The sequence below is a fragment of the Daphnia pulicaria genome, chromosome 6 (genome assembly GCF_021234035.1).
Source record: "Daphnia pulicaria isolate SC F1-1A chromosome 6, SC_F0-13Bv2, whole genome shotgun sequence".
NCBI classification, from domain to species: Eukaryota; Metazoa; Arthropoda; class Branchiopoda; order Diplostraca; family Daphniidae; genus Daphnia; species Daphnia pulicaria.
Window position 1 is genome coordinate 11,904,251 of NC_060918.1, and position 16,836 is coordinate 11,921,086.

The 16,836-nt window shown below is 41.8% G+C and overlaps 3 protein-coding genes and 1 long non-coding RNA gene across 8 annotated transcripts in view; 2 read left to right on the forward strand and 2 right to left on the reverse strand.

Moving 5' to 3' along the window:
• LOC124344131 (excitatory amino acid transporter 1-like) overlaps nucleotides 1-12,565 on the forward strand; it is a 35,554-nt gene extending 22,989 nt beyond the window's left edge. For 2 of the 5 annotated variants that reach the window (XM_046797588.1, XM_046797587.1), the window contains exons 3-11: nucleotides 450-557; nucleotides 5,185-5,483; nucleotides 6,030-6,300; nucleotides 6,562-6,604; nucleotides 9,026-9,128; nucleotides 9,242-9,425; nucleotides 9,521-9,754; nucleotides 9,872-10,201; nucleotides 10,283-12,565. In XM_046797588.1, the coding sequence (XP_046653544.1) occupies nucleotides 450-557; nucleotides 5,185-5,483; nucleotides 6,030-6,300; nucleotides 6,562-6,604; nucleotides 9,026-9,128; nucleotides 9,242-9,425; nucleotides 9,521-9,754; nucleotides 9,872-10,201; nucleotides 10,283-10,541 (1,831 nt within the window). In that variant the 3' untranslated portion in view covers nucleotides 10,542-12,565. Of the gene's footprint in view, nucleotides 1-449; nucleotides 558-3,102; nucleotides 3,708-5,184; nucleotides 5,484-6,029; nucleotides 6,301-6,561; nucleotides 6,605-9,025; nucleotides 9,129-9,241; nucleotides 9,426-9,520; nucleotides 9,755-9,871; nucleotides 10,202-10,282 lie in introns of those variants that run through there. The other 3 variants (XM_046797589.1, XM_046797590.1, XM_046797586.1) reach the window with 2 other exon arrangements.
• Nucleotides 1-16,836, reverse strand: part of LOC124344219 (extensin-2-like) — a 271,667-nt gene that overhangs the window by 55,765 nt on the left and 199,066 nt on the right. The window lies entirely within an intron of this gene.
• LOC124344240 lies at nucleotides 6,672-8,384 on the reverse strand. Its single transcript, XM_046797757.1, has 3 exons — nucleotides 7,384-8,384; nucleotides 7,141-7,317; nucleotides 6,672-7,002 (listed from the first exon to the last, which is right to left on the reverse strand). The coding sequence occupies exons 1-3, from the start codon at nucleotides 7,439-7,441 to the stop codon at nucleotides 6,767-6,769; spliced, it is 471 nt and encodes a 156-aa protein (XP_046653713.1). The 5' UTR covers nucleotides 7,442-8,384; the 3' UTR covers nucleotides 6,672-6,766.
• On the forward strand, nucleotides 13,096-14,724 carry LOC124344271. Its single transcript, XR_006919627.1, has 4 exons — nucleotides 13,096-13,285; nucleotides 13,403-13,599; nucleotides 13,706-13,793; nucleotides 13,870-14,724. It is a non-coding gene; the product is annotated as an uncharacterized LOC124344271 (long non-coding RNA).

Consider the following 16,836-nt stretch of genomic DNA (forward strand, 5'->3'; position numbering starts at 1 on the left):
AATGACTCGCAGCCTGCTGTCCCCCTTCTCTTGTACTATTACGGCTAATGACTATTGTTGGTAATTGATGACTCGGTACTGCGAATCCAGCAGCAGCTGCTGTCACGTCCAAATTTGACCGAGTGCGTTTGTTATTCCTTTTCCCCTTTTGTTTCTCCCGTCTGGTCCGTTGTCTGTCGACACTCTGGCGAGTGGTGCGGGTTCACGAGGAATTCAAATAATGCGGAGAACTCATCTGTATGCTCTTGTTTGTTTTTCTCTTATTCTATTTCACTCACTCTCTCTCTCTCTCTCTTTCTGCGCCGGTGATTTTGGTGTCCATGGTTACTCCGTCTTTCTCCGGGGTGTCTTTGGCATTGGTTCTCTTCTCGTCTGCTCTCTTCTCTCTCTGACTATTTTCCCCCCATTTCTGTCCGCAACGCGAAACGTGGGCAATCAACGCACAACAGGCAGTCTTCAGAGTCTCACCAACACGGAGAGTCGTCGGGCAAAGGCCGCGCAGCCTGGCACGCCGTCTTCAATCCGGATCGGCCACAGAATCAAGTACAGCACGTCCGGTAGGTTTTTTTTTTTTTTTCTTTTTCTTCTTTTCTTAGCTTGTCTTTTTTTTAATTTTCTTCTTTCCTCTCACTCTTTTTCGTAAAGTGATGTTTCCGTATATATATTCCTCATGTTCTGTTGATAGCCGTTGAATTGATGGACGAGGCTCTGCCGTGTTCCGGCCCAATAAGCGACGGAACGCCAAGTGCTAGAGCGAAGGTTCATGAGTCGACGAACGTGCCAATGATTCAATCACGATCAACCTTCGGAATTCTTTTTTCACCCTTTTTGCGATGTTGTGGATCGATATTGTTTAATTTTTCAAGTTAGAAGAAAGAAAGGCTTAAAAAAAATCACGCAACAATAGGTGCCCGTCTCTGATAATCGAAAGAAATGATCTTTATTGTTATTTTTGTGAATTGTGGCGTTGAGGGCGAGCTTGTGCGATTATTTCAAACGAGAGAGCGTGTGTGATCCATCGGGGAGCTCGTGCTAGAGATGAAATGAATTCTCAAGTATCTAGGAAGGAAAAAAAAAAAAAAAAAGATGATTGGTCATTCAGAGGGAGGAAAGAAAAAAAGAAAGAAAACGAGAGCGCATCATCAGTTGTGCAGTTGAGAGTTAATTGACAGTTGAACATGGTCGGATGTCCGTCACGGATCGCACTGATGTTACATGTATCATTTACGGCTAGCCCGAGCGTCTACACTACATTGTAGATATAATACTGAGCAGCCTACGGCACTAGCGCCTATGCCACACACGACGAAATTGAAACTCGACGAAAAGAATAAAAATAGAAAAAAAAGCCGGCTTCTTTTTTTAATTTTGTCTATTTTTGAAAATATCTTTATGACATCACTGGATGAACCCATGTTCATTTTCATTTGACGAACGGTTGAGAAGATATAGAGGAGGAGGAGAGTCTAGATATATAGGCCACATCTATAACGAACTGTTGCTCAATTGGTGTCAATGATGTCGGTGCCCGCAAGAGGGAAGTGGATGCTTGGATGATCATTCCTTTCTCTCTCTCTTCTCTATGCGTTTATTTCTTTCGTTCTTTTTTTTCTTCTCGTGCGTTGTCCTTGATGATTCGTTTCTCTCCCGGAGTTCTTTCACTCTTCTTTCCATTCTTGTTCGCCTTGTGACGACGGCGGCAGGATATCACATATACATCGCTCTTTCTCTCTCTCTCTCTCTCTCTCTCTCTCTCTCTCTCTCTCTCTCTATGTTCGTCGCAAAGGCAGCAGCAGCAGCAGCAGCATCCACAAACTATTTTTATAGCCTTTATAGAGAGACGGGAGCTTTCCGTCGTTCCGCTTACAGTTGACGAATTGTGGGGCCATTAAAAATGCTCGTTGCTGCTGCTTCTCTTGTCCCTTCCCATTTCTTTTCTCTTCCTTTGGCTATCCGGCCTCCTCATTAATGGTAAACGCCAACCAACGGGAGAGAGAAACGACTATTACGTAAATAGATGTTTGGAAGGACAAAAAAAAAATACCCCCCAAAAAGGGAACGAAAAATTAGGAAATTATTTTGTCATTTAATTCCTGGCCTGGCAGTGTGAATCCTTGATTGAATCAAATCATCATTCGTTTCATTTTTCTTCTTTTAACTGCCTGGTGATTTCCAAGTCGTTAAAAAAACCTTTTATTTAATGCGAGTACAATTAGACGCAGTGTATGTACGGCAGTTATGAATGATGTGGCTTGGGCGCACCCAGCCACCGTCATTATTAACGTTTCATTATTACATGTATTTACGTTGCCGGGTATTTTATTACCATCTCCGCTTTGGCTGATCATATCATGCGAGTGAAATACGTTTCGGAAATGGAATCAAAAGGATGATAAATTGTGTAGTACAAATAGTGTAGGGAGATGCAATACAAGACAACAAAGAGGAAGGAGAGAAGTCTTGTAGGGAAAGAAAAAAAATACTTGTAGGAGTTCAGACAGTCCTAATGAATATCACATGAATCATCAGCCGGCCCGGGGTCTCTATAGTTTTTGTATAGGTCCCTAAATAATCTCGTTACTACAATGAGCTTTTTTCCCCCTCCATGTCTGTTTGCGCTTGTTGATTTTTGAAACGTAAAAGGACATTGGAAAATTATTTTAAAAAATAAAATAAAAGGAAAACGAGGCTCGCTGTATTAAGACAACTCGATGGTGGGGAGGAATTGGAGACGGATTGAAACTGAACCAAGAAACAAGAGTCCCAGGATTATTTGAGAGAGAGAGCGAGCGAGAAAGCGAACGCTAGAATATATATAACAACAAAGGAGTTGCCGGGATAATCACGCAGAGAGTGGGGGATCAAAGCGGGAAATGAATGTCTGGATAGAGAAGGGAGCAGTAGAACCGGAGAAGAGGGAGAAAACAAAAAGTATAGCAATGGGCGGGCAAACGAACAGGCGACAACGGCGGTTGTTAAGAGGCTTCCTCTCTCTCTCTCTCTTCTTTTCTTTTACTATGCTATCTTGCGAGTCTTGTTTCGTGTATATAGTGTCTATACAACTGCTCCCGGTCGGCTTTCAATGCTGGCCGCTACTCGTTTTGTTATAAGTCGGCAACAGTCTCAACCAGTGGCGTTCAGTCGCTCGTGCTTCTTTAACAAAGTTCGGTCACAAATCGCGCTCGATCTCGTGTGCTTCACACACACAGCCAATCAGCTTTCTTATCCACCCTCCCTATACTCACACACATACAGCCCGACTGCATAGTTGTAGAAGCACTGTAGAGACAGGTGAAATCCTCAGCCGTTCACAACTTGTTCGGCTGTCGTCTAGTGCCCAAGTGTTTCCTTCGTCCTCGTTCGACGGTTTGAAATAGTTGAAAAGGCGGACGGAGAAGTTGAGTCAACCGTCATCCATTTAAGTGACAAGATTTTGAAGAAAAAATAATAGTAATCATGACGAAAGTCACCAGCGAGAGGAACGAAGCCCGACCGGCTTCTTGGTCGGCCGGGGCGGCGACGGCGGATGAAAACGGAACGGACGGCGGAGTGACGGCTAAAGTGTCGGTGGAAGACGAGTCTCGATCGGGACCGGCCGCCGTGGCCGAACGCTACATGTCGGTTGTCCGCGACTCGTGCGGAGTCGCTCGCCAATGTGCCGCTCGCACTTGGCAGCGATGCAACAGCACCATCGCCCAAGCCGTGGCGTAAGCTTTTTAGTTTAAATTTTTGGTTTTGGTTTTTTTTTTGTTTTTTCCCCTGAATTCTTTTCTATTTTTTGATTCTGTGTGTTGGCTCTCTCGGTTGATTATGATCTTGACCGTCCTCCCCGGCGGGTAAAGAAAGCGGACCACGAGCCTCTGAGCGATGACAATTACGCATCCCACTCTCCGACTTTCATTTCTGGCTGCGGAGGTCCATTTCATCTTCTTCTTCTGCGCGTCTGATTTTCTTTTTCAATTTAGAAAATGAAATCCAGCCCCCTTTTTCTTCGCCTCCAATCAATCTGACTAAGAAATGAGATACCGTTGATGTCTATTTAGTTGGACAGACGCACGCCAGGAACGGATTAAATGTCGTTCTCTCCAATCCAAATCGCGCAATCGGAATTGATGGGGAGCTGCTCACCGTTCGCTTAAGATTTTCCCCCGACAACTCCATTTCCATACGCAGTGGCGAAATTGATCAGTCGAAGAAAATCGATGATAAAAGAGTATTGATTCAATACAGAAAGGAGAAGAAGAAGAAGAAGAAGAAGACTGCCTGTCTTGGCTCCTTATTATTCCGTCTCGAGACTAATCAGATTTTCGGTTTATCCTCCTTTACCCATCTTTCCCTTAAAGCTAGGCCTCTCTCTCTCTCCCTATATATTGACATTTTCCAGGCCTTTTTTTGTTCTCTTCTCCCTCAACCTAAAATATCAATAATGTAGTGATCCATCCATCGTGTATAAGCACTAGACAGGCATCCGTACGGGTATTGTAGGTCAAGACTCTTCGTTTATTGCGCCATGCCAGCCAGGATCGCCGGAGCGTGGAATGCGCTTTGAATGTCTTATATCATAGCCCACCCCTTTAGATTTACAATATCATCGGCTGCTCTCTCTCTCTCTCTCTCTCTCTCTCCATCCCTTATGGTCCCGAATCGTTGAATAATGGATTTTGACAAGCGAGAGAGAGAGAGAGACAGGTTCGTGATGGGTCTTTGTTGGTGGGGGAATCTTACCTTTTTTTTATTATTATTATTTCTTTCTTTATTCAATCTTATCTTTTATATCCTGGCGCGCGTTTTCTTTTAAAAAAAAATTTGCTTTGAATAGAAAGAACTTTACCTTGCGGGGCGCGCTTCCAACCCATGTCGAAAGTATACACAAACAAGAACCACAACAACTGAATAATGGGGTAGCCAATCACGGGCATTGTCGGAAATACCGTGTATGTTTTTCTTTTTCATTCGCGTGACAGTGACTTTGTGGTTACTGAAAGGCAAGGCGTGTTGTCGGAAATAAATATCCGGTTTCCCGGTGAGAAAAGGTCGCCAAAATAGGTCCGATGTGTCTTTTATCGGATGGCGAAAAATCAATTCACAAATAACAGTGTCTGTCATGTGTGAAAGAATTTCCTACGACGCAACAAAATGGTGAAATTGATTTCTCTTTTTTATTATTATTTGGAATTTTTGCAGGTCAGCCTCGTCGAAAGGTAGACGAGGTGAACAACGATCGCGATCCTCATCACCGGAGACGGGCGTCGGCTCCGGCACCAAAGGATCCAGCGCGACCAAAGGTCGTCCATTCGCCAAACCGATTTCGCGAGCACTCAACATGAGCGTGACGCAAAAAGTTGTCGGCTGCCTCAGGAGCAACGTCCTGACAATCCTCAACATCGCCGGCGTCTTCTCAGGCGTCGTCCTCGCCCTGGCACTCAGGTCGTCGCGCGAGGAGAAATGGACACAACGAGAAATTGTTTATGTTGGTTTTGTAGGTAAGTCTCATGACTTGGAGCCTGTAATCACGGGGTAGAGATTCGTGTAGTATTGAGTGTTTGCCCATTCTCGGACATTTTCCAATCCAGTCTCATGTCTCTAGATGGCGCAAGGGTGAGCAAAATGAGAGCGAATGATCGGCTTACTCAGCCAGCATCAATTGGCTCTGGCACCCCGCTCTCATCAACGCCAACGAACCCGATGAAACCCAAAGCCTCTTATGTTTGTCTAGTGTCCTACACACACATAAACTGCTTGTGTAGACAGACTGTGTGTGAGCGAAGCATTTCTTTTTTTTTTTGGTCAGGAAAAAAAAAAGAGTTGATGGGTCACGCTTGACGTTCGAATAAGAGCCGACCGCGTTCGCTAAAGCTGACAATCTCAGAATTGGCGAAGCCAATTCGAAACTCTTTCAAGACTCAGTCATAGGATGCATGTGTCGCTTCAGCGAAGATTCTCAGACTATTAGATTAAATGGCGAGATTTCCATTTCAAACTTTGATTACAATTTTGAATTGATACAATTTTTGTTTTTGTTTGATTAGGTGATTTGTTTTTACGAATGCTTAAGTGTCTCATTTTGCCACTGATCGTCTCATCAATGATTTCGGCCGTGGGCTCTCTGGACCTTTCCGTGTCGGGACGGATCGGTACGCGAGCCATCGTCTACTATATGACCACCACCGTCAGCGCTGTCATTCTGGGTATCATCCTCGTCCTGACTATCCATCCGGGCGAAGGATCCGATAAGGGAATCGTTCGCGGCGGTTCCGTCCGTCACGTCACCACGGCCGACATGCTCATGGATCTCATCAGGTAGATAAAACCGGCGTCGTTGGTATCGCTCACAGTATAACAATTCAAACTTGATTTCTTCCACATTTGGAGCGAGTGATGGATTTGCATTCAATAGTATTTCGTCATTCCTATTGTCCCCTTGGAAAATTTTTTGAAATATCCCCAGACACAAACAAGTCTTTTAAAAAAAATTTTTATTTACATTTTCTGAAGAAAACAATTGATTGAATTCGTTGATTTCTCATTCGTGTGTTTCTTTTTTGTTTCTTCTTTCCCTAGAAACCTGTTCCCACCGAATTTGGTCCAGGCTTGCACCGCTCAGGTTAGTAAAAACAAATAATTTTTTATTCAATTTAAATTCGTGACGGACCTGGAGGCTGCCAGCAATGAAATAGTACAAATAACGTTTATTATTATCACGTAAGAACAAAAAAAAAAGAAAAAGGGAAAAGCCACAAAAATGTGATTTGTTTCTTTGTAGCCGTCAAGAATAAGAGAACGTGCGTAGAATGAGAAAGTTGAGCATGAGAAGTGCAAGCGGGAGTGTAAGCTTCGTCATCGACCAAGGAAGAACATCTGCAGACAGCCGACTGGCGCCGTTGCACAAATCTGTGCCACAAAGGCAGAAAACGGTCCGGTCTGCGCCGTCGTCCCGTCCGCACCCAATCCTATTGGGAACCTCGTAAGCGTTCTCAGCAGGAGCGCATCCTCGAACTTCGCCTGTCATTCCGAGTGGGTTAGAAGAAAGACAATTAATGGGACCGGCGAGGTGAAACGGAATTTCATGCCCCATCAAATTGACTGGCACGTACGTCAAAAGATGACGAATAAGGGAAAATGGATTTTTGATTTATTTACTTGACTCGGTCCCGTCGTCGTAGTGGGTAATCGTTTTGCCGCACAGGTGGGGCGGAGATGCGGGACATTCGACTTCGAATTGGTGCCACATTGGCGCCTTGGCGAATATGTGGCAAGGAAAGGCGTTCTCGGCATCTTCGACTCCGCACTGGTAACAGTGAATTCCCAGACAACTACCTGTTTTTTTAAATGCAAAATCTTCAGAACAATTCGACGTACACAATTAAACTGAGGTCGTAGTACATGGAAACCAAGCAGACAGCATTAGGAAAGTCGTCCAAAAATTTCGCCGGATTCTCATCCTGTGGAAACGGCACGACGACGACGACGTACTAACTTTAGACGGCAGAAATAGATTTTCTTGAACCTTTTTTGTTTTTTTTCCAATTTGTCTTGTTTTCAATTCTTTTTTGAACTCGTGAGCTTTAAAAAAATTCTCCCCGATGGGGTGGGTGTGCTGCAATCTCCCAAGACTTAACGGACGAATTTTACATTGCACAACGTTTCCAAGTCTAACTGAAAAAGGCTAGTGAAAAATTCTGGCGTTGAAACGACTACGACGACCCGCCACACACACAGTTGGGGTCTTCTCTGTTACTCTGAGCGGATGCGTGGCGATAACGAAGTAGAGCAAAGAGGAAGCGGGAAAAACGAGATTGACGGGGCACGGCTGCTGCTGCTGCTGCTGCAGTTATATACAATCTTGTCAGTGATATATGGCGCACAATAACAATAATAGACGAAGAAACCAGTTGATAAAAAGCGATCCGACCGGCGAGACCAACTTTCTTTTCAATTCAGAGATGACAGCAGCAGCTCAAAAACTCAAACGAAATAACAACTGAAGGCTCACTAAATTGTGCCTTATTGTTTGATGAGATCTATTCGCAACGGACGGTGGAACGGCCGCGGCCGAAACTCGTCGCGGTTGGCACCAACTGAGTTGTCTAACTATACACACACACACACACACACACGGATACTCTGGGCTTTCCTCCTTGGAACGGTCTGGCGGCATTTTTCTTCAGTGCCAAGTCGCTCGTCGGCCACCAACATTTATTTTTTTCTTTCTTTCTTCTTGTGTGTGTGGGTTGTTGCTTTTTTTCCTTCTTTTTATCTCCCCTAGCTCGTTTTTCCAATACAAAGTGGTTCCAACCAACAACCGCTTGATTCTCCAGTCTAGCCGCAAGGGTTCTCGTTTCACTTTCGACTTGTTCCACAACACACGAAACCCTGTGTGTGGATAGGAAAATCGACCGAGAGAAAAAACGAGAAATGCGCGAGAAATATCAAAAGATTTGTTGTTTTTTTTTCTTCAAAAATGGGTTGCCTTAACGAACTGCGTTTTGACCTTCATGGCGCGACGACTCCAGAGTCTGCGTATAGCTCTTGACCTTATAAGGTATCTAAAATACCCCAACAATCGCCGACATAAGAACAGCACATGCCTCCTCCTTCTTTCACGAAGAAATGATGAAAAACAATTTTCTTTCACTTGAACAAGTCGCAAAGGCGGGGATTAAACACGAAGGGATCCCGGCCCCCAGAAGGACGAAGCGGCTCTGAGTCCTTAGCAATGCCAATCTGTGAACGCACTCTATGGGCGCTTGATTTATGTCGATGTCAAAACAACATTGACGACCGTCTAAATATTTATAGGCAAGAGGGGAAAGAGGAACGATACGACTTTGGTAGGGGATCTAATAGACTTGTAGTGTTTCTAATCTTATTTATTCATGGGCTGTGAAATATCGTTATCGCGTTTGTCAACTTTTTCTAGTAATAATATTACACATCACAGTAGGGTCTTGTGTGGGCTATACTTTTATCTGTGTTGTTAATTCTTTTTCTTTTATTTCTTTCTCTCATTGAAACATGTTTTCAGTATAAGACGGTTTTGACACCGCCTGCCGACTATTTGGAGTCTCTAGCCAATATGACCAACTCCAACGGAACCGACGCCGGTAACATGACCGCCGGAAAGCCAAGTATGAAAGAGGAAATGAGAAAAAAAAATGAATTCGTTGCGTCGTCCAGCTCTGTGATTTATGTTTGCGTTTTGCTTCCCATCTTCCTTTTGCATAAAAATGATAATAAACAGAGAACCTCTACGACTGGAAGATGACATCCGACTACGAGGACGCCACCAATATCCTCGGACTCGTCGTCTTTTCCACCGTGTTGGGCATCACTCTCGGCCGGATGGGAGCCAAGGGCAAGCCGCTCCTCAACTTCTTCGTCTCGATGAGCGAAGCCGTCATGATGATCACCGGCTGGGTCGTTTGGTAATAGGATCTACCCGCCACTTTTTCTTTTTTAACACCGACAAAAAAAAACATTTCAATTCACTAACGTAACTTACTTTTTACGGTATTATTAGGTTGTCACCGGTAGGTGTCATGTTTTTGGTGGCCTCCAAGATGTTGGAAATGGAGAGCTGGGAAGTCATGTTGGGACAACTTGGCATGTACTTTTTCACGGTGATGATTGGCCTCTTCATCCACGGTTTCGTCGTTCTCCAGCTAATCTACTTCATTGTGACGCGGAAATTGCCGTTCCGCTACGTCGGAAACCTCTCCGAAGCTCTGGCCACTGCTTTCGCCACTTCATCGAGGTCAGTTTATAATTCTTGGAATAAATCAGTTGAGAGTGAAAGAGAGAGAGGGAGAGAAAGACTTTCTATTGGAATGGCGAAGATGACGGGGCAATGTGTTTCATATCTCTTTGACAGCTCGGCAACTCTACCCGTGGCGCTGAAATGCTTGGAGGAGAAAAACCAAGTGGATCCACGTGTGACCCGCTTCGTCATGCCAATTGGCGCCACCATTAACATGGACGGAACGGCCTTGTACGAAGCCGTCGCCGCCATCTTCATCTCGCAAGTGCGTGGTATTCATCTGACCATGGGCAACGTCGTAGCTGTCAGCATCACCGCCACAGCTGCTAGCATCGGCGCCGCTGGTATTCCTCAGGCCGGAATCGTCACCATGGTGATGGTTCTCGATACTCTTGGCCTACCAGCCGAAGACGTCTCCCTCATCATGGCTGTCGATTGGTTTTTGTAAGTCTGACTGGCAGCTTTCCTTGTTCGTATTTGTCTTATCTCTATTTCATCCGCTTTCTTATCGGCTAACCGCAACAGGGATCGCTTCCGGACGTTTACCAATGTGCTAGGAGATTCGTTGGGAGCCGGTATTGTGCACCATTTGAGCCGTCATGAGCTGGAAGAGATGCCGATCGAACCTGCCACTGGTCGAAGAGAGTCTGATATTGAACTGGACGGCCCGCTAGCTGGTGCCGATCTAGAGAAGGGCGAGTCGAGCAACGGTGGCCCAAGCTCCAGGAATCCCAATGTTACCTCCGCCGCCGTGGAAGTCGAATGGCAGTCGACGTCCATGTGAGTCTCGGCCCTGCCCTCGGAGACTTTGATCTAAACACCGCGCGCGCTGGCGACACGGCCGTTCTAGAGATGATGACGAGCTATCAATCGTCATTGGCGATTGCGTAGCTAAATTTTGTGGCACCCGACGAGAAAAAACGACACTTGTTTTCGCATTTTTCATGTTTGGACATTCACATTTTTTTTTAAATTTCATTTTCAAATTTTATTCATTTTTTTTTTTTTTTTTTTTCAACGACGTTATTCTAGAAAATTGATTTATAATGAAACACTCCGGTGAATTTCATTCTCTGTATCCTTTTCCTAAATGATGCTTTTGGGTTTGGAACTTTTTGATACGTAGAATTTAAGATCAACGTTGTACTGGTATCTATTGAAACAAAACTAAACTAAAAAAAGGAAAAAAAAAAAGAGATAAAAACATTTTGTGCAACGGTACGCATTTGAAAAAAAAGTCCCTTCTTTTTTAAATGTACATCCAAAAACATATAATGACCCTTTTGCCCATGTGTTGCCTGCGTTTCTAAACGACTCTGTGAAGAGCGAAATTCCTTCTTCCTACATTATTATAACCTTAAATTTTTTCGTTCCGTTATATTTTATTCAATCATTACATTGAATAACACATCGTAGACAGGTGTTTAACATTAATTAAAAATTTTAAGAGATTAAAGTAGCTACAATTTTCTAAGAAATGTTGATTAAAGAAGAGAGTAAAACGAAAATATCTCCAACGGCTAAGAGATGAGCAAACTTTTTTTTTATTATTTGGAATTATTACAGTTATTATGTATCCGGGAATTTATTCGGACTGTCTATGTCTACTGTTTTTATACATACCGTGTATACACACATCCTAACGCGGGAATAAGTTAGTTTGGTAAGAAACAACACTTTTGTTTTTTGTTTGTTTTGATTTTTTCAACAATTAAAAATCGAAATAATTTCGTCAAAATTCTCTTACCATTGTTTTATGCATGTGCACATAATAACAAAATGAATGTACAAGGATAAAAGCTAAAAAAATCTCGGTGTCCGCTTCGTGTCAAAAAAAAAAGATGAAAAATCTTCCTTTCCTTAATTTTTGCTGTTTGTTTAAAGAGAAAGAAAACTGGTGGCTTTTTTTGTGTTTTCAATGGATTCCCCAGCTCTTTGATATACATACGCATATATATATACCCGCTACACGAAGTGACTGTACACATGTGTAGAGGGGGGTCATGAAGAGGAGTTCTCTCCGAATTCTTTTTTATAAATGCCATTTTTATCCGCCGTAGGCCATGACCACAAAACATTTGTTCTTGAGTTTGATTTTTAAAGCCCCACCACAATATAAAGATCCCGAAACAAATGACATGATTTTATGCACACCGAGAAGAAAGAAACAAGCATATCATCGCTAGATTCCATCAACCCCACCTTCATCCTCCCTTAGACAAAAATTAATAACAACAAAAAACGCTAATAGAATGACATTTGTTTTGCTCCTCTCGATTTTATTTTTGTTTGTTTACTCAAATATCTCAATTCATTGGGTTGCTACTAATGCCGTTTGTTTCTTACGTGTTAATTGGATGGAAATTGTTATGCACCCCTTTTCCGACTTTCAAGAAATACTTCTCCGATGGCGTGTATCGATGTATGTCACATAGGCCAATATCTTTCGACATGAAGACAAAAAAAAAGACTTGTACTACTGTTGCTTTAATTTCGATTACGATAACCGTTGCTATATACGAGACGGAAAATTTTCGATTTAATATCTCTATCAAATCTCTCTTAAAATAATACTTTGACGCGGCCCGTTTGAATGTTTTAGACAGAAACTATTTGCCGTACCATAATCATCCGTTCATTCCCTATTCCTCCCACCTTTTGTCTCGTTACCCTTTTTACTGGTAATTTCGAGCTCCACTTCCCCCCTGCTACATAACTCTGACATCTGTAGTTGTTGTTCTATTCAATTTGATAATATAGCCTGTTGTAGTGTGCTATTTCTTGCATACATACACTGTTTCCCGTTCATCGTTTTCAATTTATTACTCCTGATACGTCACATGGTGAATTGGTGAATATATCACATAATCAATAGCAATAACGGTTCGTGGCTTGAATTCAGGTTTCCCATTAGCCAGTGATGCCTGTGATGATTGGATATTTTTAAATTCAGCAGATTACAGCAGGTTTATAGGTTGACAAATGAATATGATCACTACTCAACCAAGCTACGTGCCACAACGATTTGCATTAGTACATACTTGGGTAAGATATTAACCGTTTAAAGTAATTAAATATCTTACATTAAAGAATGCAGTAGTCTTTATGTAACAATTTCTTAAAAGTTGACAGATTTTGTTTTATATATTTTAAACATGTTCTGAATTGGTTCCAAAAGACCAAAATAATGCCGTTGCCAAGTGTTCATATTTCTCCTTGACAATTAAATTTACTTTCTAGCAGAGCCTATAGATGCCTGGTCGGTTCACGGCTGTGTTGGCTTCCCTATCCCGGTTTCAGGGTAAACGTATCCCCGATTTTCAAACATTTTAGGGCGGGGCCTGTCAGAATTGTGAAGTGGAAACTGGAAACAGAGCCATCTAGGCTCTCAAAAGTAGCTGAGCGTAGTAGCTGACACACTCACTAGAGCGCTCATTCCAGTTTCCAAATCGGACCACGTTTTACCCTGAAACCGGGATAGGGAAGCCAACACAGCCGTGAACCGACCAGGCATCTATAGCTTATTAGGTTACTAAACTTACTAAATATTAAGACGAAAAGAATTCTATGAGTACACATTTTTGTTTACATAATAATTTAATTGAAAAAGGTTTAATTTTGCGTTGATGATGCTTGATCAACCAGGCAACATCTTTCCAGGCGGACGCGACGCGTGGGCGCGTTGGCGAGTGGCGAGTTGGCGAGCGCAGACGAGTTTATAATTGGAACTGCATGAGAAATTGTCAGTTCTCAGCAGTCACTAGTCAGTCACAGTCAGCACTCAGCAGCACTCGAAAATGAACTCTCTGCTAGTTATGTCAGAATTCACAGGCTCTGTTGAGGTAAGATGTTTCTATCATTTATAAATTGTTTAAATATTATTAAAATGTTAAGGTGGCCAATTTTTACTTAAAGTTTCTTTCATTGATGCTTATTCGATTCTCGTAGAATGTAGCGCAAGTATGGGGTGCCGTTTTTCCCGAATAACAGCATATGAAAGAGTCAAACAGTAATCAAACAATGAGGAAACATAGAGGTAACTCAAATCAATCTACCAAACTAAAATCAATCCGAATCAAACAAAGATTAAACAAAAATCAATGTTTTAACAGCAATCAAACACATCTAACACGCAGCTAACACAGATCTAACCGAATCAAACGTGATTTATCGATTAATAATCAATTAAATGAATTGTATGGAAATTGAAACGAAGTATTAAATGATAAAAGTTGAAATAAATTGGCAAAAATATTATAATTAATTAAAGAAAACGGGAAATATGATGAATACAATAATTCGAAAAGTAAACATAAAATCAAATGGCAACATTTGTATAAAACCAATGGGCTTTTTTTAAAATTACACCACAAATGTTATAAATAAGTCACAATGTTCTGAAACAACAAATGAGTGCCCATTATTCAATGAAAAATGTGTATTTAAAATTAAACATACAAACAATGAGTAATGTTTAATAAAACAAAAGGCTTTTAATTGTAAATATTCCACGAATCTTGAATGAAAAATTCACAATTTAATAATTTAACTGAATGGAGTCAATGGACAAATGAATGAACAGTGTTCAATAAAAAAGTACATATATTTCAAACGTGCAATACTATGAAACTCGGGAAATGTAATAATTTAGGAAAGAATTATTATTTTTCTTAAAAAAATGTCACGGCCATACAAGAAATAAAAACAAAAATGAACTAAACGTATTAGCGTGTATCAGCATAGCCTATAGCATGCAAACCGTATGTTGGTTTACTACGGCTTTACTAGGCGTCTAATGATCTACCTTAATACCCCTCAGCTAGATATTCTTATTGAAGAAAACAATTATAAATTCAAAAATGAAAATAAATAAATAAAAATAAGCTGGTTACGGAACGCAGAAAACAGACTAGTACCTTGGTAAATGCCTTTGGCTCTACCTGGGGTCTACCTGTAATTCGCCAACTTGGCCCTGAAAATTACAAATAAATTGCACCATGTTGTACTATAATTGTAATTAAAATACACTAGTAAAAAAACATACCAGGAGGGGGAGAACGGAAATTTTGGGAGCGTTGTTTTAATCTCGAACCACGATCAGGAGCTTCAGGAGAGACGTAACCATATCCAGGTAGCACAAAGTTCTGGGGGCCATTATAACCAGAGGCACCTCCAATTGAAATCGATGATTGTTGCCTTTCATTTTGATTCACGGACGAGCCAGCAGCCGATGAAGAGGTTGGATAACACCCTCATTGTGGCCGAGGCGGTGTTTGTCCCTGCTGACCACCGGTAAATGATGTTGGAGCTATCACACTGCCACTTGGTGCTTTAGTTTAAACGAATATGATACGATTCATGTTTGGCAAATTAATAATTGAAAATGGTTTGTACTTAAGGTTCGACGATGAATGGTTTTGAAGGGCAGATTGCAGGGTATTGGCCAATTGCCCACTTGCCAGTGAAGAAGTTAGTAAACGGCTAAACGCGTCAGGATCCATTTCCAAACTAAACGTTTAGATGCCAGAAACGCCAACTAGCAGACATTGAAACAAATGAAAATGGGAGGGAAGACCGGGAAAAACGGGTATAGGGGGTTAGGTGCTAGATTGTCAAATTTGTCGACAATAGGTTAATGGAGGCGTTTTTATTTACATATTTTCCGCATATACTCCCACTCGCTCCCACTTGAATTGCATCAACAATAGAAATTCGAATTCAAGTGAGTGCCGGGAGCCTAATATGTGTTACCATGTAAAATTTTTATTAATCAACGCCCCGCGCTGAAGGAAAGGTATTTCCGCATGTTTCATTATCTGTTCGCCGTGCCAAAATTTCGTGAGAGGATCATATGGTACGTCCACGTTATTGCCGCCACATCTATTTGATTGATCTAACCGAAATTTTGATCGATCTGACATAGAATTTTAAATAGACTTATATCACCAGAAAAAAATTCAAATCAAATTCTATTTGTATTTGTTTTCCATTCACGTACAGTGAAATTAGTCGGATGTGATTTGGTTTTTATCGAAATGGTTTCGAATTTTCGAAAACCATAAATTAATTTTACCGAACGAGTAGTAACTGGGTAATCGAATGGTGTTTTGAATTTTCCAAAACCAGGAATGAATTTTTAAAAATCAAGTTCGAATTAGCTTATTGATTATTTTCGAAATATAGGGATGAATTGCTCATTACGCGAAAAATAATGAATTCGAAGGAATCGCGCTAGATCTAGCGCCATCTAAGCACTTATGACGCTAGCAAAGTTTTTTTGCTATTAGCTTGCGCGAAATGCGCAAAATTTAGCCCAATACATTTTATCACATTTACGAAAAGCGCGTGCCCGTCCGTATTTTAGCGCTTAGCGTGGGTCCGTCGCTATTTAAGCGCTATTAAGGTCGCCCATCCGCTGTTTTTGGCGGCTCAATCTGGGCGAAAAATAACTCATTCAAATATGTTGCGCTAGATCTAGCGCTATCTAAGCGCGCGTGGCGCTAGCGATGTGTTGGCGATAAACTTACGTGCGATGAGCTATATTCAGCGTATTTCTTTATTCTTCGCATTATTTACGAAACGCGCAAGCGCTTCTTTAATTTAAATAATTGGTTGGGAAAGGGAGAACGATTGTGGTGAATGGATGAGAAGCGCGCGCCAATACATGATATTAGCGCTTGTCGCAGGTCTGTTCGCTATCTTAGCGCTAATCGTCGCCCGTCCATTTTTTAAGACGGCTCGCTGGGCCAAAAATTTTTAATTGTTCGCGCTGGATCTAGCACTAGTGCTAGCGCGCATGGCACTAATGATTAATTTCAAATTAACTTGTGCGCGATGTGCTAAACTTATTAAATTTATTGTATTACATACAAAACGCACATAACTTGTTTAGCGGGATAAATAATGAAGTGAAATATGTCGCGCTAGATCTACCGCTATCTAGGCTCTATTACCCTTATGATTTTTTTGTGATTGACATTCGTAAGATGCGCTAAATTTTGCGCATCGTAGTTAATCACAGGTAAATCATTAGCGCAATACGCTCTTATACAGCGCTAGATCTAGCGCCAAATATTTAT

What these genes read in the sequence shown, in the direction of transcription:
- LOC124344240 (XM_046797757.1), bottom strand. Translation starts at nt 7,441, where the DNA reads ATGAGAATCCGGCGAAATTTTTGGACGACTTTCCTAATGCTGTCTGCT. An exon ending in GCTGTCTGCTTGGTTTCCAT is followed by an intron (nt 7,318 to 7,383) that starts GTACTACGACCT and finishes TTAAAAAAACAG; the next exon opens with GTAGTTGTCTGGGAATTCAC. An exon ending in CGACGACGGGACCGAGTCAA is followed by an intron (nt 7,003 to 7,140) that starts GTAAATAAATCA and finishes TCGGAATGACAG; the next exon opens with GCGAAGTTCGAGGATGCGCT.